This window comes from Salmo trutta, chromosome 15, assembly GCF_901001165.1.
Source record: "Salmo trutta chromosome 15, fSalTru1.1, whole genome shotgun sequence".
Classification (NCBI taxonomy): domain Eukaryota; kingdom Metazoa; phylum Chordata; class Actinopteri; order Salmoniformes; family Salmonidae; genus Salmo; species Salmo trutta.
Window position 1 is genome coordinate 36,992,906 of NC_042971.1, and position 27,486 is coordinate 37,020,391.

General features: G+C 42.1%; 1 protein-coding gene across 3 annotated transcripts in view; it reads left to right on the forward strand.

The window, feature by feature from the left end:
- LOC115148918 (transmembrane protease serine 2) overlaps positions 1 to 27,486 on the forward strand; it is a 38,945-nt gene that overhangs the window by 5,454 nt on the left and 6,005 nt on the right. Inside the window, exons 1-10 of one of the 3 annotated variants that reach the window (XM_029691230.1) lie at positions 8,345 to 8,449; positions 10,643 to 10,808; positions 10,948 to 11,003; positions 16,098 to 16,290; positions 18,765 to 18,857; positions 19,158 to 19,274; positions 20,958 to 21,087; positions 21,640 to 21,753; positions 21,955 to 21,995; positions 26,467 to 26,635. In XM_029691230.1, the coding sequence (XP_029547090.1) occupies positions 10,989 to 11,003; positions 16,098 to 16,290; positions 18,765 to 18,857; positions 19,158 to 19,274; positions 20,958 to 21,087; positions 21,640 to 21,753; positions 21,955 to 21,995; positions 26,467 to 26,635 (872 nt within the window). In that variant the 5' untranslated portion in view covers positions 8,345 to 8,449; positions 10,643 to 10,808; positions 10,948 to 10,988. Of the gene's footprint in view, positions 1 to 8,344; positions 8,450 to 10,642; positions 10,809 to 10,947; positions 11,004 to 16,097; positions 16,291 to 18,764; positions 18,858 to 19,157; positions 19,275 to 20,957; positions 21,088 to 21,639; positions 21,754 to 21,954; positions 21,996 to 26,466; positions 26,636 to 27,486 lie in introns of those variants that run through there. The other 2 variants (XM_029691229.1, XM_029691231.1) reach the window with 2 other exon arrangements.

The following is a 27,486-nucleotide window of genomic DNA, read 5'->3' on the forward strand; positions in this document are numbered from 1 at the left end:
CAGATCCAATGACAACATTAGAGGATTAGAAATCCAAGGCTTAAAAACAAAGGTGTCCATGTATGACGATGACTTAAGTGTTATGTTAAGTCCGCAAGCTAGATCCCTGCAATGTCTCATTAAAGATCTCGATAACGTTTCTGTACTCTCTGGACTAAAACCTAATTGTGATAAGTGTACAATATTACATATTGGATCCTTAAAAAATACAACTTTTACATTACCCTGCAGCTTACCTATAAAATGGGCTGATGGTGAAGTAGACATACTCAGTATTCATATCACACAAGATATAAATAAGCTCTCCACAATGAATTTCAAAAGAAAACTTGTAAAAATCGACAAGATCCTGCAACCATGGAGAGGTAAATACCTGTCTATTTATGGAAAAATTGCCCTGATTAACTCCTTAGTCATATCTCACTTGGGGACAAGTGGGAGTGGAGTTGCTATGTGAGAGAGAGAATGATGGTCAAAAGATAAAGGGAAAAAAGTCAAAATAAAACATAATAAAAGTACATTTGAATGACACTAAGTGGCAGTGTTCTTACAACTAATGCCGGTTTGCCTGAGGCTGATGCCGTGCAGGTGTTTGTACACATGCATATACACACACTCTCATTCAAATAAACACATACAAGAACACACACATACAAGTAATAGAGCCAGACATGCACACAAACATATACAGTAGGCATTGCTGTTATGATTTCAGTTGTCCTTGATGTCCTATTGTTATTTTTTTGTATTTTTTTTTTGCATTGTTGTTTGCTGTTTTCTTCTGTCTTTTCCTTTTTTCTCTTTAGTTCATTCTCTTGGTTTTTGGTGCATTGGGGGGTTCTTGGGGGTGGGGAATGGAATTCATTGTATTTCTTTGTTTTTTTTCTCCCGGGGGGGACTGTGGGAGGGGTCTCGAATGGTTGAGGGACAGCTATTGTGGAACTGTGGTGGGACCTTGGAGGTTTGGGGTTTCACAAGATTGTGATCATGAAAAAGAAAACTATGACATATATTTTATATCACTATCATGCACACACACCCTCACACAAAAGGATGGCTCTGTTGCAGGAAGACTGATACATGTTTGATGCTGTATTGTTTGTCCTTCATGTTCTAATATTTTAATGCTACCCCTTCCTTGTGTTTTTTGTAATAAATAATAAATAAAAAAAACATGAAAAAAACATAGCATCCCTCTGAGCAGGGTGTTCGAGTAGGCTAAACAAGCTAGCTGCATTTGCTAACTAAGGAAGTGAAAGTGAAAAAAAATGAACAACTCCATCTCTATCTTGTTCAAAACTGTTAAACTATTGTCTCTCTTTTTGAGTCCACTACTCATCATACACTGCTCAAAAAAATAAACGGAACACCTAAACAACACATCCTAGATCTGAATGAATGAAATCATCTTATTAAATACTTTTTTCTTTACATAGTTGAATGTGCTGACAACAAAATCACACAAAAATAATCAATGGAAATCCAATTTATCAACCCATGGAGGTCTGGATTTGGAGTCACACTCAAAATTAAAGTGGAAAACCACACTACAGGCTGATCCAACTTTGATGTAATGTCCTTAAAACAAGTCAAAATGAGGCTCAGTAGTGTGTGTGGCCTCCACGTGCCTGTATGACCTCCCTACAACGCCTGGGCATGCTCCTGATGAGGTGGCGGATGGTCTCCTGAGGGATCTCCTCCCAGACCTGGACTCAAGCGTCCGCCAACTCCTGGATAGTCTGTGGTGCAACGTAGCGTTGGTGGATGGAGCGAGACATGATGTCCCAGATGTGCTCAATTGGATTCAGGTCTGGGGAACGGGCGGGCCAGTCCATAGCATCAATGCCTTCCTCTTGCAGGAACTGCTGACACACTCCAGCCACATGAGGTCTAGCATTGTCTTGCATTAGGAGGAACCCAGGGCCAACCGCACCAGCATATGGTCTCACAAGGGGTCTGAGGATCTCATCTCGGTACCTAATGGCAGTCAGGCTACCTCTGGCGAGCACATGGAGGGCTGTGCGGCCCCCCAAAGAAATGCCACCCCACACCATGACTGACCCACCGCCAAACCGGTCATGCTGGAGGATGTTGCAGGCAGAAGAACGTTCTCCACGGCGTCTCCAGACTCTGTCACGTCTGTCACGTGCTCAGTGTGAACCTGCTTTCATCTGTGAAGAGCACAGGGCGCCAGTGGCGAATTTGCCAATCTTGGTGTTCTCTGGCAAATGCCAAACGTCCCGCACGGTGTTGGGCTGTAAGCACAACCCCCACCTGTGGACGTCGGGCCCTCATACCACCCTCATGGAGTCTGTTTCTGACCGTTTGAGCAGACACATGCACATTTGTGGCCTGCTGGAGGTCATTTTGCAGGGCTCTGGCAGTGCTCCTCCTGCTCCTCCTTGCACAAAGGCGGAGGTAGCGGTCCTGCTGCTGGGTTGTTGCCCTCCTACGGCCTCCTCCACGTCTCCTGATGTACTGGCCTGTCTCCTGGTAGCGCCTCCATGCTCTGGACACTACGCTGACAGACACAGCAAACCTTCTTGCCACAGCTCGCATTGATGTGCCATCCTGGATGAGCTGCACTACCTGAGCCACTTGTGTGGGTTGTAGACTCCGTCTCATGCTACCACTAGAGTGAAAGCACCGCCAGCATTCAAAAGTGACCAAAACATCAGCCAGGAAGCATAGGAACTGAGAAGTGGTCTGTGGTCTCCACCTGCAGAACCACTCCTTTATTGGGGGTGTCTTGCTAATTGCCTATAATTTCCACCTGTTGTCTATTCCATTTGCACAACAGCATGTGAAATTTATTGTCAATCAGTGTTGCTTCCTAAGTGGACAGTTTGATTTCACAGAAGTGTGATTGACTTGGAGTTACATTGTGTTGTTTAAGTGTTCCCTTTTTTTTGAGCAGTGTATTTTATGCACTGCAATACTAGCTAGCTATAGCTTATGCTTTTAGTACTAGATTCATTCTCTGATCCTTTGATTGGGTGGACAACATGTCAGTTCATGCTGCAAGAGCTCTGATAGTTTGGAGGACGTCCTCTGGAAGTTGTCATAATTACTGTGTAAGTCTATAGAAGGGGGTAAGAACCATGAGCCTCCTAGGTTTTGTAATGAAGTCAATGTACCCAGAGGAGGATGGAAGCTAGCTGTTCTCCGGCTACACAATGGCACTACCTTATAGGAGTGCTGTTGAGGCGCCGTAGACCGTCATTGCAAAACAGTGTGTTTTATTCAATTTTGTGACGTGAATATATTTAATATAGTTTTATCTAAAGAATGTAACTGTTTAAAGGAGGAAGGAGAATGAAGGAGAATGGTCCTCCTCTTCCTACTCTGAGGAGCCTCCACTGGATGACAACTACTGTAACATTTGGCCACCACTTCCCTCCAAATGATCTAAAGAAAATCTGTCTGTTGTTATCAAGATTGCCTCAAAAGTCCAGGCTTCTCACGTTCCAATAGTTGAGTCAATGAGACACGTTTTGGAAGGATGGAAGCGAGATAAGTAGCCAGTGTGTCTTTTTGAGGTTTCATGCGTGGTCATCATGCCATAGGGAACTTAGGACTGACTTGCTGTCAGTAAAAACGTTTATTTAATTACCTCAGTCACCTCTCATCCATGGTTTAATTAAATAAAACAACCAGTTGATTTAACTGAAAGAAGAAAGCAAAAGTTCATCCCACCAGTGACAAAGATATTTGAAATTGTTCTGTCCCATTAGGCCTATATATTGTTTCCCCTTCTTTCCAGGCAGAGAACTTAGTCATACGGCATGTTAAATATTGACTGAGTACTTAGGTAGTGTATCAAAGTCCTGAGGCCATAGAGTTTCAGTGTGTAGACATTTCAAGGGCCTGTTGTGTGTAGCTATCCTCTCAAGAACTTGGTCATAATGCCTTGCCTGGTTATTGATTAACAGCCAAGAAGAAAGGCTTAACATGTCCAGAGAACCCGGGGCCTTTGTATACACAGTATGAACAACTATTTCACCATCTTTTCACGTCATTCTATTGAATTAATTTAGGGAATGTGGGAATGTACTTAGGTAATTGCGGTCCTATGTGGCTCAGTTGCTAAAGCATGTCACTTGTAAAGCCAGTGCTGTGAATTTGATTCCCATGGGGATCAGTATGAAAACAAAAGTGTGAAAAATGTATGCACACTCTGGATAAGAACATCTGCTAAATGACTAAAATGTAGTCTAAGAAGGAGAGGTTTTTAGGTATACAATAATTGTATAATATATATATTTTTTGTAGCTTTTGTATTTTTTTCTGTCACAGTGTAAACAATATATTGCACGTGATTTTTACATTCAACTGGTCTTTTCTCAATGACATACTCCTCACGTCCTCGCGTCCACTCTCCTCATCTCCTTCTCAAAACCCATTGGAGGGGAAGGTCAGAGAGGGACCTCATCCAATGTGTTTTGAGAAGGAGACGAGGAGAGAGGATGCGAGGAGTGTGCAATTAAGAAAAGGCCAATGTATGGTCATTGGGGAGACAGATGACCGCCTACTTCCGGTCCTAGACAACAGTGTGCTAGTGCTATTGTTTTCATTGGTCAGAAGCTTTGTGGTCTTGTCATTTTCTTTGGCCACCATGGAGTCTTTCCAATAAATTTGATTAATTTAACATACAATGTAATGAACTTACTTGTAGAGTTTGTAATATACGGTAATGTAAATGAATTGGAGCAGGTGTGAGGGTTGAAGATTCTGGCAATTTATCCTACAAAATCTTCAAAAGCACACAAATATACTCTAGGCTACTGCCCAGTTAAATCTTTTTGTATGCATTATTATCACAATGTTTTTTCATTTTGAAGGTTGGTCTTTAGGGCAGCAGGTACCCTAGTGGTTAGAGTGTTGGGCCAGTAACCGCAAGGTTGCTAGATCGAATCCCTGAGCTGACAAGGTAAAAGTCTGTCGTTCTGCCCCTGAACAAGGAGGTTAACCCACTAGGCTGTCATTGTAAATAAGAATTTGTTTTTTACTGACTTGCCTGGTTAAATAAAAAAATAAGTATGCAGGTTTCACAGGTGTTTTGAATGGTTGTCTAGTTATTATTCCCACATGACCTGGCAGAGATGACAACTAGATTGTTAGGGGAGATTGCCATGCAATATGAATCCAAACGTCCTATAAAGAGAGGAACAACATGGTTATGAAGTGATTCTGTTCTCATAGAGACATTTTATACACCCTTCTCAGAGTTAGCCACAATACCGTATACTGTATGTTTCAATCTCACAGAAGTGATCATAATGCACAACCTACCCCTAAAAACAGATGTGTGTCATGACTGTCCTGTAAGAATCCAAATAGGTCAGATCAGCTTTGCAATAAATAACTTCAACCAGACCCTATCTCACCCACAGAGGGTGAAGAAGGGAACTGGTCAGGGGTCTCCCTCTTCAAATTCACCCAAGGAATATGCCTTTGTCTACACAGACATTTTCCCGCCGAAACTAACACGTTCTAAAGCAAATAATGGAACAATATTTCCAACATAGAACGTGGGGAATGAGCAGAAGTGACCTAAAATAACACTGTTGTCAGTTTGATTGTTACTTTGTGATATCATTAAAAATGTTAAAGGAAATACTATAACAAAATATACAGCACCAGTACCGTTTTTTCATAATTTTGACCATTTTCTACATTGTAGAATAATTGTGAAGACATCAAAACTATGAAATAACACATATGGAATCATGTAGTAACAAAAAGTGTTAAACAAAGTAGCCACCCTTTGCCTTGATAACAGCTTTGCACACTCTTGGCATTCATGATGAATGCTTTTCCAAAAGTCTTGAAGGAGTTCCCACATATGCTGAGCACTTGTTGGCTGCTTTTCCTTCACTCTGTGGTCCAACTCATCCCAAACCATCTCAAATGGTTTGAGGTCGGGTGATTGTGGAGGCCAGCACATCTGATGCAGCGTCACTCTCCTTCTTGGTCAAACAGCCCTTATACAGCCTGGAGGTGTTTTTGGCCATTGTTCTGTTGAAAAACAAATGCTAGTCCCACTATGTGCAAACCAAATAGGACGGCATATCGCTGCAGAATGCTGTTAGCCATGCTGGTTATGTGCGTCTTGAATTTTAAATAAATCACAGACAGTGTCACCAGCAAAGCACCCCCACACCACCACCTCACCCTCCATGATTCATGGTGGGAACCACACATGTGGAGATAATCCATTCACCTACTCTCACAAAGATACAGCGGTTGGAACTAAAAATCTCAAATTTGGACTTGTCAGACCAAAGGACAGATTTCCACCAGTCTAATGTCCTTTGCTATTGTTTCTTGGCCCAAGCAAGTTTTCTTATTGGTGTCCTTTTGTAGTGGTTTCTTTGCAGCAATTCAACCATGAAGGCCTGATTCACGCAGTCTTCTCTGAACAATTGATGTTGAGATGTGTCTGTTACTTGAACTCTTAAGCATTTATTTGGGTTGCAATCTGAGGTGCAATTAACTCTAATGAATATATGCTCAGCAGCAGAGGTAGCTCTGGGTCTTCCTTCCTGTGGCAGTCCTCATGAGAGCCAGTTTAATCAAAGCGCTTGATGGTTTTTGCAACTGCACTTGAAGAAACTTTCAAAGTTGTTGAAATTCTCCAGGTTGACTAACCTTCATGGCTTAAAGTAATGATGGACTGTTGTTTCTCTTTGCTTATTTGAGTTGTTCTTGCCATAATATGGACTTGGTCTTTTACCAAATAGGTTTATCTTCTGTGTACCCCTCTACCTTGTCACAACACAACTGATTGGCTGAAACGCATTAAGAAGGAAAGAAATTACACAAATGAACTTTTAACAAGGCACACCTGTTAATTTAAATGCATTCCAGGTGACTCCCTCGTGAAGCTGGTTGAGAGAATGCCAAGACTGTGGAAAGCTGTCATCGAGGCAAAGTGGCTACTTTGAAGAATCTCAAATATAAAATATTTTTTTATTTGTTTAACACTTTTTTGGTTACTACATACGTGCTATTTCATAGTTTTGATGTCTTCACTATTATTCTACAATGTATAAAATACTATTAAAAAAATACTATAAAAATACTCTCTTTCCTTAAGAGTAGTATGGCCTACAGATGATGGCAGTCTAGGTCATAGGAAACTATGCAGAATTTCTTTTTTTTATGTATTATTTGTTACATTGTTACCCCAGGAAATCTTAAGTCTTATTACATACAGCTGGAAAGAACTATTGGATATCAGAGCAACGTCAACTTACCAACATTACGACCAGAACAACGACTTTCCCAAAGCAGATCCTCTCTTCGGACCATGACCCAGGACAATGGATCTAATCCCAGCAGCTGACCAAAAACAACAGCGACGCAGAAGGGGCAGACGGAGTGGGCTTTTGCTCAGGCTTTGTAAACGGGCACGTCGCTCACCGGTCCCGAGCATACTACTCGCCAATATCCAGTTTCTTGACTACAAGGTAGATGAAATTTGAGCAAGGGTTGCCTTCCAGAGAGACAGAGATTGTAACATTGTCTGTTTCACGGAAACATGGCTCTCTTGGGCTTTGTTGTTAGAATCGGTCCTTCTCCATGCATCGCGCCGACAGAGATAAACACCTCTCTGGGAAGAGGAAGGGCGGGGGTGCATGCTTTATGATTAACAACTCATGGTGTGATCATAACAACAAACAGGAACTCAAGTCCTTCTGCTCACCCGAACTAGAATTCCTTACAATCAAATGTCGGCCATTCTACCTACCAAGAGAATTCTTGTCAGTTATAGTCACAGCTGTGTACATCCCCCCCCCCCCCCCCCCCCAAGCGAATAACAAGACGGCCCTCAAGGAGCTTCACTGTACTCTATGTAAACTGGAGACTATATACCCGGAGGCTGCATTTATTGTAGCTGGGGATTTTAACAAAGCTAATTTCAGATCAACGTTACCTAAATTTTGTCAGCATATTGATTGCACAACTAGTAGGGCTAATACTCTCGGTCACTGCTACTCTAACTTCCCTGATGCATACAAAGCCCTCCCCCACCCTCTCTTTGGCAAATCTGACCATGATGCCATCTTGCTCGTCCCGGCTTAGGGTAGACCCATAGGGTAGTGCACTATATAGGGAATAGGGTACCATTTGGGATGCTGCCATAATCTATGAGCTATCGAACTACAGAAAATAATAAAATATGAATGGTCAAGTCCTTTGTAAAGAGGACAAGTGGCTGCAGAGGTAATTCTTATGGGGATGCATTGCTAGTCACACAGCGCTTATTAAATTGTGATGTGCGTTTCTTTCAAATAAGAAACTCAAACAGGATGTACCAGTGACGAGAACCATTCACAGCTGGTCTGACCAATCGGAAGCCACACTCCAAGATTGTTTTGATCACGCGGACTGGAATATGTTCCGGTCAACCTCAGAGAATGACATTGATCTATACGCTGACTCGGTGAGTATGTTTATAAATAAGTACATTGAAAATGTCGTACCCACTGTGACTATTAAAACCTACCCTAACCAGAAACTGTGGATGGGTGGTGGCATTCGTGAAATACTGATAGCGCGATCAACCGCATTTAACCATGGAAAGAGGTCTGGTGATATGGCTGAATATTAACAGTGTAGTTATTTCCTCCGCAAGGAAATCAAACAAGCGAAATGCCGGTAGAGGGACAAGGTGGAGTCTCAATTCAAAGGCTCAGACACGAGACGTATGTGGCAGGGTCTACAGGAAATCACGGACTACAAAAACAAAAACAGCAATGTCACTGATACCGACGTCACACTTCCAGACAAACTAAACACCTTCTTCGCCCGCTACAAATACTGCGGCCCCCCCTTTCCTTCTCAGTGGCTGACGTGAGTAAAACATTTAAACATGTTAACCCTGCTGGCCCAGACGGCATCCCTAGCCGCATCCTCAGAGCATGCGCAGACCAGCTGGCTGGTGTTTACGAACATATTTAATCACCCTATCCCAGTCTGTTGTCCCCATATGCTTCAAGATGGATACCATTGTTCCTGTACCCAAGAAGGCAAAGATAACTGAACTAAATGACTACCGCCCTGTAGCACTCACTTGTCATCATGAAGTGCTTTGAGAGGCTAGTCAAGGAACATATCACCGCCACCTTACCGGCCACCCTAGACCCACTTCAGTTTGCATACCGCCCCAACAGGTCCACAGATGATGAAATCGCCATCGCACTGCACACTGCCCTATCCCATCTGGACAAAAAGAATACCTATGTAAGAATGCTGTTCAGTGAATACAGCTCAGCATTCTACACCATAGTACCCTCCAAGCTCATCATCAAGCTGGAGGCCCTGGGTCTCAACCCCTCCTAGTGCAACTGGGTCCTGGACTTTGACGGGCTGCCCCCAGGTGGTGAAGGTAGGAAACAGCATCTCCACTTCGCTGACCCTCAACACTGGGGCCCCACAAGGATGTGTGCTCAGCCCTCTCCTGTACTCCCTGTTCACTCACGACTGTGTGGCCATGCACGCCTCCAACTCAATCATCAAGTTTGCAGATGACACTACAGTAGTGGGCTTGATCACCAACAACAACGAGACAACCTACAGGGAGGAGGTGAGGGCCCTCGGAGTGTGGTGTCAGGAAAACAACCTCTCAATGTCAACAAAACAAAGGAGATGATCGTGGACTTCAGGAAACAGCAGAGGGAGCACCCCCTATCCACATCAAAGGGACAGCAGCGGAGAAGGTGGAAAGTTTTAAGTTCCTGGGCGTACACATCACAGACAAACTGAAATGGTCCATCTACACAGACAGTGTTGTGAAGAAGACACAATAGCGCCTCTTCAACCTCAGGAGGCTGAAGAAGTTTGGCTTGTCACCCAAAACCCTGACAAACTCTTACAGATGCACAATCGAGAGCATCCTGTCGGGCTGTATCACAGCCTGGTACGGCAACTGCACCACCCTCAACCGCAAGACTCTCCAGAGGGTGGTGCGGTCTGCACAACGCATCACCGGGGGCAAATTACCTGCCCTCCATGTCACCTACAGCACCTGATGTCACAGGAAGGCCATAAAGATCATCAAGGACAACAACCACCCAAGCCACTGCCGATTCACCCCGCTATCATGCAGAAGGCGAGGTCAATACAGGTGCATCAAAGCTGGGACCGAGAGACTGAAAAACAGCTTGTATCTTAAGGCCATCAGACTGCTAAACAGCAATCACTAACTCAGAGAGGCTGCTGCCTACATTGAGACCCAAATCATTGGACACTTTAATAAATGGATCATTAGTCACTTTAAACAATGCCACTCTAAATAATGCCACTTGGTAATAATGTTTACATATCTTACATTACTCATATGACATGTATATACTGTATTTTATACCATCTACTGCACCTTGCCTATGCCGCTCGGCGATCACTCATCCATATATTTATATGTACATATTCTCATGCACCCCTTTAGATTTGTGTGTATTAGGTAGTGGTTGGGAATTGTTAGATTACTTGTTAGATATTACTGCACTGTTGGAACTAGAAGCACAAGCATTTCGCTACACTCACATTAACATATGCTAACCATGTGTATGTGACCAATACATTTTGATTTGATTTGATTTGTTGTTACAGCTTTAAAACTTGTACCGCCCTACAGGTCAGACTGTTCACACAAGCTAAGGTGTGGTCATGGCTGTTTATTGCAAGGAGTAAAGAGAGAATGGACTGAGTTAGAGGAAGAGAGAATAAGAAGAAAGGACGTCAAATCAGTGTTCAAAAGCAACAGTTGAACTAATCCAAGGTAAATCTGGTAAAGGAAAAAGGTAAAAACTCAAATTGAATCTACTATATAAAAAAACTGTTTTACAAAGCTTTGCTGTACATTTATATGACGTTGTTGTTGTATTAACTTGATAAAAAAATGTTTTACTGTGGCTAAAAAGTTTCTTCAACCTTTTTCAGATTTGATAATATCTCATCGGAATATTGAAAGTGGTGTCGACATGAACAATAACCAGGTAACTTCAGTTATACAGTGCATTGGGAAAGTTTTCAGACCCTTTGACTTTTTCCACATTTTGTTAGTTTCCAGCCTTATTGTAAAATGTATTAAATATATTTTTTTCCAATCAATCAATCTACACACAATACCCCATAATGACAAAGCAAAAACAGGTTTAGAAGTTTTTGCAAATTTATATAAAAATAGGAAATATCAAATTTAAATAAGTATTCAGACCCTTTACTCAGTACTTTGTTGAAGCACATTTGGCAGCGATAACAGCCTCAAGACTTCTTGGGTATGACGCTACAAGCTTGGCACACCTGTGTTTGGGAGTTTCTCCCATTCTTCTCTGCAGATCAAATCAAACTTTATTTGTCACATGTGCCAAATACAACAAGTGTAGACCTTACCGTGAAATGCTTACTTACAAGCCCTTAACCAACAGTGCAGTTCAAGAAGATTTTAAGAAAATATTTACCAAATAAGCTAAAGTAAAAAAAAAATCTTTAAGTGGCCATAACGAGGCTGTATACAGTTGAAGTTGGAAATTTACATACAACTTAGCCAAATACATTTAAACTCAGTTTTTCACAATTCCTGACATTTAATCAGAGTAAAAATGCCCTGTCTTAAGTCAGTTAGGATCACCACTTTATTTAATAATGTGAAATGTCAGAATAATATTAAAGAGAATTACTGAGTTCAGCTTAAATTTCTTTCATCACATTCCCAGTGGGTCAGAAGTTTACATACACTCAATTAGTATTTGGTAACATTGCCGTTAAATTGTTTAACTTGGGTCAAATGTTTCGGGAAGCCTTCCACAAGCATCCCACAATAACTTGGGTGAATTTTGGCCCATTCCTCCTGACAGAGCTGGTGTAACTGGGTCAGGTTTGTAGGCCTCCTTGCTTGCACACGCTTTTTCAATTCTGCCCACAAATTTTCTATGGGATTGAGCTCAGGGCTTTGTGATGACCACTCCAATACCTTGACTTTGTTGTCCTTAAGCCATTTTGCCACAACTTTGGAAGTATACCTGGGGTCATTGTCCATTTGGAAGATCCATTTGCGACCAAGTTTTAACTTCCTGACTGATGTCTTGAGATGTTGCTTCAATATATCCACATAATTTTCCTGCCTCATGATGTCATCTATTTTGTGAAGTGCACCAGTCCCTCCTGCAGCAAAGCACCCCCACAACATGATGCTGCCACCCCCGTGCTTCACGGTTGGGATGGTGTTCTTCGGCTTGCAAGCGTCTCCCTTTTTCCTCCAAACATAACGATGGTCATTATGGCCAAACAGTTCTATTTTTGTTTCATCAGACCAGAGGACATTTCTCCAAAAAGTATAATCTTTGTCCCCATGTGCAGTTGCAAACCGTAGTCTGGCTTTTTTATGGTGGTTTTGGAGCAGTGGCTTCTTCCTTGCTGAGCGGCATTTCAGGTTATGTCAATATAGGTCTCGTTTTACTGTGGATATAGATACTTTTGTAGCTGTTTCCTCCAGCATCTTCACAGGGTCCTTTGCTGTTGTTCTGGGATTGATTTGCACTTTTCGCACCAAAGTACGTTAATCTCTAGGAGACAGAACGTCTCTCCTTCTTGAGCGGTATGACGGCTGCGTGGACTCATGGTGTTTATACTTGCGTACTATTGTTTGTACAGATGAACATGTTACCTTCAGGTGTTTGGAAATTGCTCCCAAGGATGAACCAGACTTGTGGAGGTCTACAATTTTTTTCTGAGGTCTTGGCTGATTTCTTTGATTTTCCCATGAAAAAGAGGCACTGAGTTTGAAGGTAGGCTTGAAATATATCCCCAGGTACACCTTCAATTGACTCAAATGATGTCAATTAGCCTATCTTCTTAGGGCTAGGGGGCAGTATATTGAATTTCTGCCTGACTGATGTGCCCAAAATAAACTGCCTCTTACTCAGGCCCAGAAGCTAGCTAACTAGTATAATTAGATAGAAAATACTTTGAAGTTTCTAAAACTGTTAAAATAATGTCTGTGAGTATAACAGAATTGATATGGCAGGCAACAACCCGAGGAAAATCCATCCGGAAATCATTTTTGGTGGAGATCACAGGCCTTTCCAATGCAAGTCTTTGGGTATAAAAATTCATCCCAGATTGCAATACCTATGGCTTCCACTAAATGTCAACAGACTTTATACAGGGTTTCATGACATCATTTTCTGGAATATTCCATGCGGTTTAAAGGCACAGTCAACTTAGTGTATGTAAACTTCTGACCCACTGGAATTGTGATACAGTGAATTATAAATGAAATAATCTGTCTGTAAACAATTGTTGGAAAAATTACTTGTGTCATGCACAAAGTAGATATCCTAACCAACTTTCCAAACTATAGTTTGTTAACAAGAAATTTGTGGAGAGGTTGAAAACAAGTTTTAATGACTCCAACCTAAGTGTATATAAACTTCTGACTTCAACTGCACAAGGGGTACTGGTACCAAGTCACTGTGCTGGGGTACAGGTTAGTTGAGGTAATTTGTACATGTAGGTAGGTGTGAAGGGACTATGCATAGGTAATAAACAGCGAATAGCAGCAATGTACAAAACAAATGGAGGGGGGTCAATGTAATAGTCAAATGGTCATTTGATTAATTGTTCAGCAGTCTTATAGCTTGGGGGTAGAATCTGTTAAGGAGCCTTTTGGTCCTAGAATTGGCGCTCCGGCACCGCTTGCCGTGCGATAGCAGAGAAAACAGTCTATGACTTGGGTGATTGGAGTCGTAGACAATTTTATGGGTTTTCCTCTTACACCGCATATTATATAGGTCCTGTATGGCAGGAAGCTTGGCCCCAGTGATGTACCTTCTGTAGCGCCTTACGGTCAGATGCCGAGCAGTTGCATACCAGGCGGTGATGCAACCGGTCAGGATGCTCTCAATGGTGCAGCTATAAAACTTTTTGAGGATCTGGGGACCCATGCCAAATCTTTTCAGTCTCCTGAGAGGGAATAGGTTTTGTTGTGCCCTCTTCATGACTATCTTGGTGTGTTTGGACCATGATAGTTTGTTGGTGATGTGGACACCAAGTAACTTGAAACTCTACCCGCTCCACTACAGCCCTGCTGATGTTAATGAGGGCCTGTTCGGCCCGCCTTTTCCTGTAGTCCATGATCAGCTCCTTTGTCTTGCTCACATTGAGGGAGAGGTTGTTGTCCTCTGACCTCCTCCCTATAGGCCATCTCATCATTGTCGGTGATCAGGCCTCCCACTTCTGTCGTCAGCAAACTTAAATGATAGTGTTGGAGTCGTGATTGGCCACGCAGTCGTGGGTGAACAGGGAGTACAGTAGGGGACTAAGTACACATCCCTGAGGGGCCCCAGTGTTGAGGATCAGCATGGCAGACGTGTTGTTGCCTACCCTTACCACCTGGGGGCGGCCCTTCAGGGTCCTTAGCTTAGTGATGAGCTTTGTGAGTACTATGGTGTTGAACGCTGAGCTGTAGTCAATGACTATCGTTCTCACATAAGTGTTCCTTTTGTCCAGGTGGGAAAGGGCGCTGTGGACTGCGATTGAGATTGCGTATTCTGTGGATCTGTTGGGACGTTATTAGAATTGGAGTGGGTCTAGGGTTTCTGGGAGGATGCTGTTGATCTTCTCAAGCTCTGTCAGGTTGGATTGGGAGCGTTGCTGCACAGCTATTTTCAGGTCTCTCCAGAGATTTTCGATTGGGTTGAAGTCCGGGCTCTGGCTGGGCCACTCAAGGACATTCAGAGACTTGTCCCGAAGCAACTCCTGCATTGTCTTGGCTGTGTGCTTTGGGTCATTATCTTGTTTGAAGGTGAACCTTTGCCCCAGCCTGAGGTTCTGAGCACTCTGGAGCAGGTTTTCATCAAGGATATCTTTCCCTCGATCCTGTCTAGTCTCCCAGTCCCTGCCACTGAAAATCATCCCCACAGCATGCTGTCACCACCATGCTTCACCATAGGGATGGTACCAGGTTTCCTCCAGATGTTCTGCTTGGCATTCAGGCCAAAGAGTTCAATCTTGGTTTCATCAGACCAGAGAATCTTGTTTCTCATGGTCTAAGAGTCCTTTAGGTGCCTCTTAGCAAACTCCAAGTGGGCTGTCATGTGTCTTTTGCTAGGTGTGGCTTCTGGCTGGTCACTCTACCATAAAAGGCTTGATTGGTGGAGTGCTGCAGAGATGGGAAAACCTTCCAGAAGGACAACCATCTCCACAGAGAAACTATGGAGCTCTGTCAAAGTGACCATTGGGTTCTTGGTCACCTCCCTGACCAAGGTCTTTTTCCCCTGATTGCTCACTTTGGCCAGTCGGCCAGCTCTAGGAGCGTCTTGGTGGTTCCAAACTTCTTACATTTAAGAATGATGTAGGGCACTGTGTTCTTGGGGACCTTCAATGCTGCAGACATTTTTTTGTACCATTCCTGATCTGTGACTTGACACAATCCAGTTTCGGAGCTCTATGGACAATTCCTTCAACCTCATGGCTTAGTTTTTAAAATGACATGCGCTGTCAACTGTGGGACCTTACATAGACAGGTGTGTGCCTTTCCAAATCATGTCCAATCAATTGGATTTACCATAGGTGGACTCCAGTCAAGTTGTAGACACATCTCAAGGATGTTCAATGGAAACAGGATGCACCTGAGCACAATTTTGAGTCTCATAGCAAAGGGTCTGAATGCTTATGTAAATAAGGTATTTGTGTTTTTTTATTTTTTATTTTTTATTTTGTGTGCAAATGTGTCTAAAAACCTGCTTTGTCATTATAGGGTAGCGTGTAAATTGATGAGGGACATTTTTTATTTAACATATTTTTTAATATGGCTGTAACGTAACAAAGTGTGGAAAAAGGGAAGGGGATGCTTTCCCGAATGCTGTGTAGATCTGTCGGATTCTAATTTTGTATTACCTATGGGAAATGGACAGCTACATACAGTACATTGAAATACCAATCATTGAAGTTTATTGGTAATTACATGATAAACATGACACTTCTGTTCTAATGTGTACTGTATGTTACCAAGTCAAATTGCTCCAATGTATCAAATAATGCATGGATTTCTCTCATTGTAATTAAATTCTCCTCTCCGCTTTCCCCAGACACCAGGTCCCCAGTATGTGAACTATGGATTTCAAGAGGGTGAGGGAGCTGAGGGAAGACCCCCTGCAAACACTTCTGACCCGCAGATGCCCAACGTCCCCCTCTCTATTTACCCTCAGAACACCCCTCAGACCATCAACACCCACCACACGCTCACCACTGGATTTCCACATCCTGTCCCAGTACGAAAAGGTACAGTATTTACCCTTCTGCTGATATTCCTCAGTTGATAAACAATGCCAATATATCTGCAGTATACGTTTCATACACTGTCGTTTTTTGCATTCTATTGTTTATTATAAAACATTGTCTGAGCAGCTTTGAGGTGTTCCATTTGGTCTTCATATCTGTTTTGCCATGAGATGTCTTGTCTTAATCTCTGTTTTGTCATATGCTATTATAAGGTTTACAGTGCCTTCAGAAAGTATTCACACCCATTGACTTTTTCTACATTTTGTTGTGTTGCAGCCTGAATTTAAAATGTATTACATGAGATCTTGTGGCACTGGCCTACACACAAAACCCCATAATGTCAGATTGGAATTATGTTTTTAGAAATGTTTTAAAATTCATTAAAATAGAAAGCTGAAATGTCTTGAGTCAAAACATATTCAACCCCTTTGTTATGGCAAGCCTAAATAATTTCAGGAGTAATCATTTGCTTAACAAGTCACATACTAAGTTGCATGGACTTTTGAATGACTACCTCATATCTGTGCCTCACACATGCAATTAGGTTTACACTCTGGAACCAATAAGGGTTATTTGGCTGTCCCCATAGGAGAACCCTTTGAAGAACCCTTTTTGGTTACTATTTTGGTTTCCATGTAGAACACTTTTCACAGAGGGTTCTACATAGAACCCAAAAGAGTTCTACCTGGAACCAAAAAGGTTATCCTATGGGGACAGCCAGTCAGTCGAGCAGTGAATTTCAAACACAAAGACCATACAGGTTTTCCAATGCCTTGCAAAGAAGGGCACCTGTTGGTATAGGGTACACAAAAAAAGCAAACATTGATTATCACTTTGAGCATGGTGAAGTTATTAATTACTTTTTGGATGGTGTATCAGTCACTGCAAAGATACAGGCATCCTTCCTAACTCCGTTGCCGGAGAGGAAGGAAACCGCTCAGGCACTTCACCATTAGGAAAGTGGTGACTTTAAAGCAGTTACAGAATTGAATGGCTGTGATAGGAGAAAATTAAGGATGGATCAACATTGTAGTTACTCTACAATACTAACATAAATGACAGAGTGAAAAGAAAGAAGCCTGTACAGAATAAAAATATTCCAAAAACATGGATCCTGTTTGCAATAAGGTACTAAAGTAAAAAAGCAAAATATGTGCAAAGAAATTAACTTTATGTCCTAAATACAAAATGTTATGTTTGGGGCAAATCCAACACAACACATTTCTGAGTACCATTGTTCATATTTTCAAGCATGGTGGTGGGTATGCTTGTCATCGGCAATGACGAGGGAGTTTTTTTTAAGGATAAAAAGAAACGGAACAGAGCTAAGCACAAAATAATACAGATAAACGGTCCCGTGTGGCTCAGTTGGTAGAGCATGGTGTTTGCAATGCCAGGGTTGTGGGTTTGATTCCCACGGGGGACCAGTATGGAAAGGAAGAAAATAAATGTATGAAATGTATGCATTCACTACTGTAAGTTGCTCTGGATAAGAGCATCTGCTAAATGACTAAAATGTAAATAAACCTGGTTCAGTCAGCTTTCCAGCAGACACTGGTGGGCAAATTCACCTTTCAGCAGGACAATAATGAAAACACAAATTGCTTACCAAGATGACATTGAATGTTCCTGAGTGGCCTAGTTACAGTTTTGACTTAAAACAGCTTGAAAATCTATGGCAAGACTTGAAAATGGCTGTCTAGCAATGATCAATAACCAACTTGACAGAGCTTGACATATTTTTGTAATAATATTGTGCAAACATTGTACAATCCAGGTGTGCAAAGCTCTTAGAGCAGTGTTTCCCAAAGGTAAGCACGTTTTGGTTTTTGCCCTAAAACTACACAGCAAAGTTTGATGATTAGTTGATTTTTTTCAGTCAGCTGTGTAGTGCTAGAGCAAAAACCAAAATATTCACCCCTTGTGGTCAAGAGGACCGAATTTGGGAAACCCTGTCCTCGAGACTTAACCGGAAAGACTCAGCTGTAATCGCAGCCAAAGGTGATTATAACATGTATTGACAAAGGGGTGCGAATACGTATGTAATTTATATATTACTGTATTTCATTTTCAATACATTTGTAAAAATGTCTAAAAACATGTTTTCACTCTCATTATGGGATATTGTGTGTAGATGGGTGAGAAAACAAAAACAATTTAATCCATTTGTAATTCAGGCTGTAACACAACAAAATGTTGAATAAGTCAAGGGGTGTGAATACTTTCTGAAGGCACTGTATAGCGTGTTAAGTAGTACTGTTTCACTTAGTAGCAGTCAACATCTGAATCCACACAAATGCAAAAACAAGCCTTTCCATGTTTCCAGGGTGTCAAAAGTAACCAATGGTCAAATGATATGTAAATATCTTGGTCTTGGGTTGAGAGTTCTATGTTAAAATGTAGAACAAGAGAGCCTCTAGTTGTTTTTATTTTAAGTGTATTTTAAGTGTTGTTTTGTTTCTAATCTCTTTCAGTGGTGAAGAAAAGTCGCTGTAAATGTATTGTGGCCTTAATCCTAAGTGTCTTAGTTCTCCTTGGGGCAGCCGGAGCGTTGGTTTGGTATTTCTGTACGTACAGTCTCCTCTCATACCGTATCTCCATTGATGCTGTTGACATAAGCTGACATATTAATAATGTTGACATTATTTATATGCTTTTTATGAAAAGACTAGATGACATAAGCAAATTCAACTTGCGAATTCATCTTGCTATCCAAATACACAGTTGTCTATGTAGTTTATAGGTGTATCTGGAAGCAAAGGAAAAACGACCAAGTAGTTCTTAATCATTGAAAAGGCCAAGAAGAGTAACCTTATAGTCATGGTCAGAGCTGTGATGCCCTGTCTTGTGTGTGTGTGTGTCCACAGTGTCCTACCAGTGTGTGTTGGGGAGGTCCTGTAGCGAGGGAGGTGTGTGTCTGAATGCCTCTCAGTGGTGTGATGGCATCAGAGACTGTCCAGGAGGAGAAGATGAGTCACAGTGCCGTATGTCTCCACTCAATCATGTTTATCATTATAAACTCAGCAAAAAAAGAAATGTCCCTTTTTCAGGACCCTGTCTTTCAAAGATAATTTGTAAAAATCCAAATAACTCCACAGACCTTCATTGTAAAGGGTTTAAACACTGTTTCCCATGCTTGTTCAATGAACCATAAACAATTAATGAACATGCACCTGTGGAACGGTCGTTAAGACACGAACAGCTTACAGACGGTAGGCAATTAAGGTCCCAGTTATGAAGAATTAGGACACTAAAGATGCCTTCTACTGACTCTGGAAAACACCAAAAGAAAAATGGCCAGGGTCCCTGCTCATCTGCGTGAACGTGCCTTAGGCATGCTGCAAGGAGGCATGAGGACTGCAGATGTGGCCAGGGCAGTAAATTGCAATGTCCGTACTGTGAGACGCCTAAGACAGCGCTACAGGGAGACAGGACGGACAGCTGATCGTCCTCGCAGTGGTAGACCACGTGTAACAACACCTGCACAGGATCGGTACATCCGAATATCACACCTGCGGGACAGGTACAGGATGGCAACAACAACTGCCCGAGTTACACCAGGAACGCACAATCCCTCCATCTGTGCTCAGACTGTCCGCAATAAGCTGAGAGATACTGGACTGAGGGCTTGTAGGCCTGTTGTAAGGCAGGTCCTCACCAGACATCACCGGCAACAACGTCGCCTATGGGCATAAACCCACCGTCACTGGACCAGACAGGACTGGTAAATAGTGCTCTTCACTGACGAGTTGCGGTTTTGTCTCACCAGGGGTGATGGTCGGATTCGTGTTTGTCGTCGAAGGAATGAGCATTACACCAAGGCCTGTACTCTGGAGCGAGATCAATTTGGAGGTGGAGGGTCTGTCATGGTCTGGGGCGGTATGTCACAGCGTCATCAGACTGAGAAGGTTGTCATTGCAGGCATACTCAACGCTGTGCGTTACAGGGAAGACATCCTCCTCCCTCATGTGGTACCCTTCCTGCAGGCTCATCCTGACATGACTCTCCAGCATGACAATGCCACCAGCCATACCGCTTGTTCTGTGCATGATTTCTTGCAAGACAGGAATGTCAGTGTTCTGCCATGGCCAGCGACGAGCCCAGATCTCATGAGCACATCTGGGACCTGTTGGATCGGAGGGTGAGAGCATGGGCCATTCCCCCCAGAAATGTCTGGGAACTTGCAGGTGCCTTGGTGGAAGAGTGGGGTAACATCTCACAGCAAGAACTGCCAAATCTGGTGCAGTCCATGAGGAGGAGATGCTCTGCAGTACTTAATGCAGCTGGTGGCCACACCAGAAACTGGCTGTTACTTTTGATTTTGACCCCCCCTTTGTTCAGGGACACATTTTTCCATTTCTGTTCGTTACATGTCTGTGGAACTTGTTCCGTTTATGTCTCAGTTGTTGAATCTTGTTATGTTCATACAAATATTTACACGTTAAGTTTGCTGAAAATAAACGCAGTTGACAGTGAGAGGACGTTTCTTTTTTTGCTGAGTATACTTACAGTGTGCTGTTGACCGACGCTGTGTTCAGGAACCCACTGTTAAAATGAATGTAGATATGGGGTTGTTCACACTTTGCTATGGTTAATTGTATGATTTTTGTCTTCATGCTTTTCTCCCTGAACTGAACGTTGTTTTAACATCAGTCTCTACTTTCCAGTACGCCTTCATGGGTCTGGTTCTGTGCTGCAGAGTTACTCATCAGACAGTCAGATGTGGAAGCCAGTGTGTGCTGATAACTGGAATGACAACATTGGCAGGGCCACCTGTCAGCAGATTGGATACAGCAGGTGGGTCACCAGGAGAAATAGGATCACATACTGTACATGTCATAGAGTATCAACTGTGATCACTTTCAAATCAAATCTTATTGGTCACATACACATGGTTAGCAGATGTTAATGCAAGTGTAATGAAATGCTTGTGCGTCTTGTTTCCGACAGTGCGGTAATATCTAACAAGTAATCTAACAATTCCCCAACAACTACCTAATACACACAAATCTAAAAGGGGTGAATGAGAATATGTACATAAATATATGGATGAGCAATGGCCGAGCGGCATAGGCAAGGTGCAATAGATGGTATAAAATACCGTATATGCATATGATATGAATAATGTAATATATGTAAACATTATTAAAGTGACATTATTTAAAGTGGCAGTGTTTAAAGTGGCCAGTGATTTTGTCTCCATGTGGACAGCAGCCTCTCTGTGTTAGTGATTGCTGTTTAGCAGTCTGATCACTTGTACAGAAGAGTATATTATATTCTGTGTTGAACATTTTGTACATAACATAAATAATATTTGCGGGGCTGACCATACCTATCTCTGTTTCCAAGTGGGTCCTATGTTCGGTTCTCACAAAGAAACCCAAGCTCCTTGGCCTTTGATGGCTATATGAAGCTGTCAGGCTTTGACCCTCATTCCCTTCTACAGGGGCAGCTAACCAGCAGGTGACGAGAACATGAATACATCTCATTCAATCCAACCTTTTTTACGGAGTAAATATACCAACATTTAAAAATACAAAATACCTTTTTTGAGTGGTGGGGAATAAATAAAAATAGTCTTCATGTATTGAATTTTCTTTTTTTTATACAGTATTGCTTCTGTAAACCTTTATATGACTCTCATGATGTAATTTCCTCCTGCAGTCCCTACTGCTCATTACAAGCAGTCTCCCTGCAGTGTATTGGTAAGTCATTACTGATTCTCTGCACAGACACAGCTGACCTTCAGGTTAAGACAAAGCTTGTAGAAACTCAGTCAGGAAGGGGAACTCAACAGAAGGAGTTATTTGTATTATAGGCAGCAGCTACTCTTCCAGGGGTTCAGCAAAATTAAGGCAATTTTACATTTTGTAAAACATTACAATACATTTACAACAGATTTCACAACATATTAAGCGTTTGCCCTCAGGCCCCTACTACCACATATCTACAACACAAAATCCATGTGTACGTGTGTGTATAGAGCGTATGTTATTGTGTGTTTGTATGCATGCGTCTGTGCCTGTTGGTGTTGCTTCACAGTCCCCGCTGTTCCACAAGGTGTATTTTTATGTTTTTCTAATATAATTTTACTGCTTGCATGAGTTACTTGATGTGGAATAGAGTTCCATGTAGTCATGGCTCTATGTAGTACTGTGCGCCTCCCATAGTCTGTTCTGGACTTGGGGACTGTGAAGAGACCTCTGGTGGCATGTCTTGTGGGGCATGCATGGGTGTCCGAGCTGTGTGCCAGTAGTTCAAACAGACAGCTCCATGCATTCAACATGTCAATACCTCTCACAAATACAAGTAGTGATGAAGTCAATCTCTCCTCCACTTTGAGCCAGGAGAGATTGACATGCATATTATTAATGTTAGCTCTCCGTGTCCATCCAAGGGCCAGCTGTGCTGCCCTGTTCTGAGCCAATTGCAATTTTCCTAAGTCCCTCTTTGTGGCACCTGACCACAGGACTGAACAGTAGTCCAAAACTAGGGCCCATAGGACCTGCCTTGTTGATAGTGCTGTTAAGAATGCAGAGCAACGCTTTATTATGGACAGACTTCTCCCCATCTTAGTTACTGTTGTATCAATATGTTTTGACCATGACAGTTTGCAATCCAGGGTTACTCCAAGCAGTTTAGTGGCTTCAACTTGATCAATTACCACATTATTCATAAAAACATTTAGTTGAGGTTTAGTGAATGATTTTTAGCAAATACAATGCTTTTAGTTTTTTTAATATTTAAGACTAACTTATTCCTTGCCACCCATTATGAAACTGACTGCAGCTTTTGTTAAGTGTTGCCGTCATTTCAGTCGATGTGGTAGCTGACATGTATAGTGTTGAGTCATCTGCATACATAGACGCTTTACTCAAAGCCAGTGGCATGTCGTTAGTAAAGATTGAAAAAAGTAAGGGGCCTATACAGCTGCCCTTGGGAATTCCTGATTCTACCTGGATTTTGTTACTTTACTGACTTTATTGTCCCCATGAGGAAATTGTGTTGCAGTGCCATGTACACGTTTAAAGAGGCGTTTAAATACAAAACAAATTGACAATACAACTTTCACAAGTTACATACCAATAAAAAGAGACAAGCCTGCTGGCCTTACTGGGTCGGTAGGAACATTAGCTTGAGCTATTTAGAGTGATATCTCACCTTGCACAAATTATTGTCTAGTTCTGTTTTTCCTGCTGAGGGGTGCCCTACACCTGCGCCCAGAGGGGAGTAGTTCAAAGTCTGGGTACAGGGGGTGGCTTGGGTCTAAAATTATTTTTGGAGCCTTGTGGAGGGCCCTGACCTTAAAGATCTCATCCAGGCCTGTCTGTTTGACTCCAAGTACCTTGCTTGCTGTGGTGATAATCCTTCTCAGCATATTTCTCTGGCTGATGGTGGCATTGCCAAACCAACAAATACAAAAAGTTAAAACACTCTCAATGAAAGATTTGTAAATCAGAGTCCGTACAGTACAATCAAAATATTTTTATCAGCCCAGCATTATGAGAAAGTACAGTTTCTGTTGACTCTTTTTGTAGATCAGGTGTGTACAGTTACTCCACTGAAACGTATTGTCCAAGAGGATACCCAGATATTTGTTTTCCTCTACAATCTCTATGTTCTGACCACTGATAGATGTTGCAGAGGTAGGTGCTGTACACTTCCTGAAGTCTATGCACATCTCTTTGGTCTTGTTGGTATTGAGGACCAAGTGTGATTCGTCACACCACTTTACAAAGTAATTTAGGACCGGGCCATGGTGTTCCTCATCACCATGCAACAGGCTGATCAAGGCAATTTCATCCGCAACCTTAACGAGGTGTCTGTCAGGATGGGAACTAGTACAACTATTAGTGTACAAGATGTAGAGGAGTGGGGACAAAACACATCCCCGAGGAGAGCCTGTGTTGGCCTACTTTGACCCGCTGTGATCTCTGGCTCAGTAAGTCCAACAGCCACAACATTCCTGTGCTGTTTGTAACTACACCGGTAGGTTGATTGATAACCTGAACCAGGTTGCAGGCGCAAGTTACAGTTTGAAGCTTTCTCTTGAGTGGGCAGTCTGATGAAAGCCAGTCAATATTTAAATCACCCAGAAAATATACCGCTCAATTGATATCACATGCATTTCACACGTCATCCAGATACTGACTGTTAGCACTTGGCAGCTTCCCATAAGAATGGGCTTTAGGTGAGGCAGATGAACCTGTAGCCATATTACTTCAACAGTATTTAACATGAGATCTTCTCTAAGCCTTACAGGAATGTGGTTCTGAATATAAAACAGCCACACCTCCACTTTTGGCATTTCTGTATTTTCTGTAGATCTTCTAATCATGTATTGCTATCACTGCATCATCAAATGTATTATCTGAGTTTTAGAAATTGTCAGAATATGAATGTCATCTGTTACTAGCAAATTATTGATTTCATGAACCTTGTTTTTAAGCTGTTAATGTGGGCTATTTTTAACACTTTTCTGGGACGCTTTAATGTTTTTCTTGCTTTACTGGAAGCATAGCAGAGGTAGACATGCTTGGGTTATTTACAGTATGTTAGTGCAGGGTGAACTCCACACAGTGGAGATTCCTGCTTGGGCACACCACCTCAGTGCTAACAGTTAAACTCTGGTACATAGGCATATGATTACTGCATACAATAGCTGTAGGATCAGCAGAGGCATCCAGGGCAGTGAGGAACAGAAATAAGTTACTTACATTGTGTCTTCCAACGCCCCCGGAAAAATGTACATTTGCTGAAACATTATGACAACTCAGCGACACAATGGTAGGGATTAAATGAGCTGGGCTTGGGTCATTGATAAGTCGTTGTCTCAATACAGCCTTATAATGCTGTGAAAGGATCCAGGAACCCAAATGATTTGGGTGGGTCGCATCCTCATTATTGACAGGAGATTGACAACCTTGACATTTAGATTATCATTGTTACATGTAGCTGGTTTACTACTCTGGTCTATATCTTGACCAGGTACTTTGGGTTGGCTATGGAAACATGAAGATGATATGGTTTCTCTTAAGTAGACAACAAAACTGAATTAAAAACACTAAGCCTAAAAGTGCCACCTGGTGGAAATGTTGACCCCCTCGAAACCCTCTTTTTGATCATTCTGAAATTGTAGGACTCTGTCAAACAACTAGTTAAAGACAAAATAAAACATGTTCGATTTCTGTGTCAATATGTAGAAAAGAAAAATACTCTTTTGAATTCTAGTGGGGAGGCTAAACTGAAAATGTTGACTCAATCATGCATTTTGTGATAAAAGCACAAAATTTTGCACAGACTTGTAGCCTGTCTACCCATCCACATCGCTCCGGCCGAACACGCCCACTAGCGTTTCTTCTTCACGATGACACTGGGTTTGCTTTCCTCCCTGACATCTTATTGAATGCAAACAAATTCTGACCATTCTGATTGGTCCCAGATACAGATGGGTTGGACCAGAGCTGGGGCCAGAGCCATCATTGGCTTTGATACTCTAATTGGTTAGAGACGATCTAAACGCTGATTGGTTTTGTGCAATGCCCCTCATTTTGATGTGACAACAAACTTATAGGATTGCAGCAACAATAACAAAAAAAAGCAATTGGAACTGAGTTGATAGCCTAAAGTATTCCAAAGTTCGAGCAAAATGTGTGATGGCACCGGCGCCCATATAGCCCATGTCACCCATATCGGTGGCCATCTTAGGTCCTAAAGGTTTGTCATAGCTTAAATCGCCAACTTCTCAACCTCTAAGTATCACAGAAACACAACACCTTGAAAGAATAACAGAAACATTTTCATGATAAATTGCTATGGATAAAATTGATCAAAATAACTTCAAAACATAACAATTTTTTGTGTTACTGCTTGACAGACAGTCTCTTTGCAATCTTTACTAATTTAAAAAATGACTGCCGTTGTCGATTTAGGATTATAAATATGTTGTCGCTTTTAGGGTTAAAACCCTCTTATCCACCAGAGAAGTGATCCCTGTTTTGTTCAGTTTGAACCAGACTGGCTACCCCTCTTTGCCCTACAATAGCTTGTGACAGCCTGAAAGACTAGCTGAGATTTGGTTCTGGGTGCCCAGATTACTTTACAGTTAATCTTGGAAATTAGAAAATTGGGTTAGATTCTGTAATGTTTCTCTGTGTGTTGTTGTCTGGCTTCCAGACTGTGGTGTGAGTTTCGCGCCATCTAGGAGCCGTATTGTAGGAGGCGACAAAGCGGTGAGCGGGGCTTGGCCCTGGCAAGTCAGTCTGCACTCCAACTACCAGCACCAGTGTGGAGGCTCCATCATCAGCCCTGAGTGGATCATCACAGCAGCCCACTGTGTAGAAACGTGAGTGTGACTCAATCTGACCTCGTACCAAAGCTAATTTAATACTTACTACTAAAGACAGAGAGCCGGGTGGTGGACGAGACTAGACTCAATCATTTGTTCCTCTCAGAGGAGATTCCTCAAGGGAGGAAGAGGAATATTATACTCCTCAACATTTTTATGAAAAAACATACAAAATAAAAACTATTTTAAAAAATCCTTGTAAATTAAACTACAGCATGATTTTGTGGTGGGAGCACTACAACAATGAAACCAGCAGAGAGATCGCCTCAGGACTTACTATTGTCTGTTTCCTCTGGGTCCTTCTATATGAATTCAATTATTTTCGGACTGAACACATTTCATTTAAACAAAACTATCCATGCATGTTTGCCTATGGTAGAAGTGGTCAGAAAGCTATTTTTTGGACCGTATTGCCTAAAACAGTGGTTCCCAAACGTTTTAATAGTCCTGTACCCCTTCAAACATTCAACCTCCAGCTGTGTATCCTCTCTAGCACCAGGGTCAGCGTACTCTCAAATGTTGTTTTTTGCCAGCATTGTAAGCCTGCCACACACACACACTATACGATACATTTATTTAACATAAGAATGAGTGTGTTTGTCACAACCCGGCTCGTGGGAAGTGACAAAGAGCTCTTATAGGACCAAGGCACAAATACTAATAATCAATAGTTTTGCTCTTTATTTAGCCATCTTACATAAAACCTTATTTGCTCATCAAAAATTGTGAATAACTTACCACAGATTAATGAGAAGGGTGTGCTTGAAAGGATGCACAAAACTCTGCAATGTTAGGTTGTATTGGAGAGAGAGTCTCACTCTTAAATCATTTTCCACACACAGTCTGTG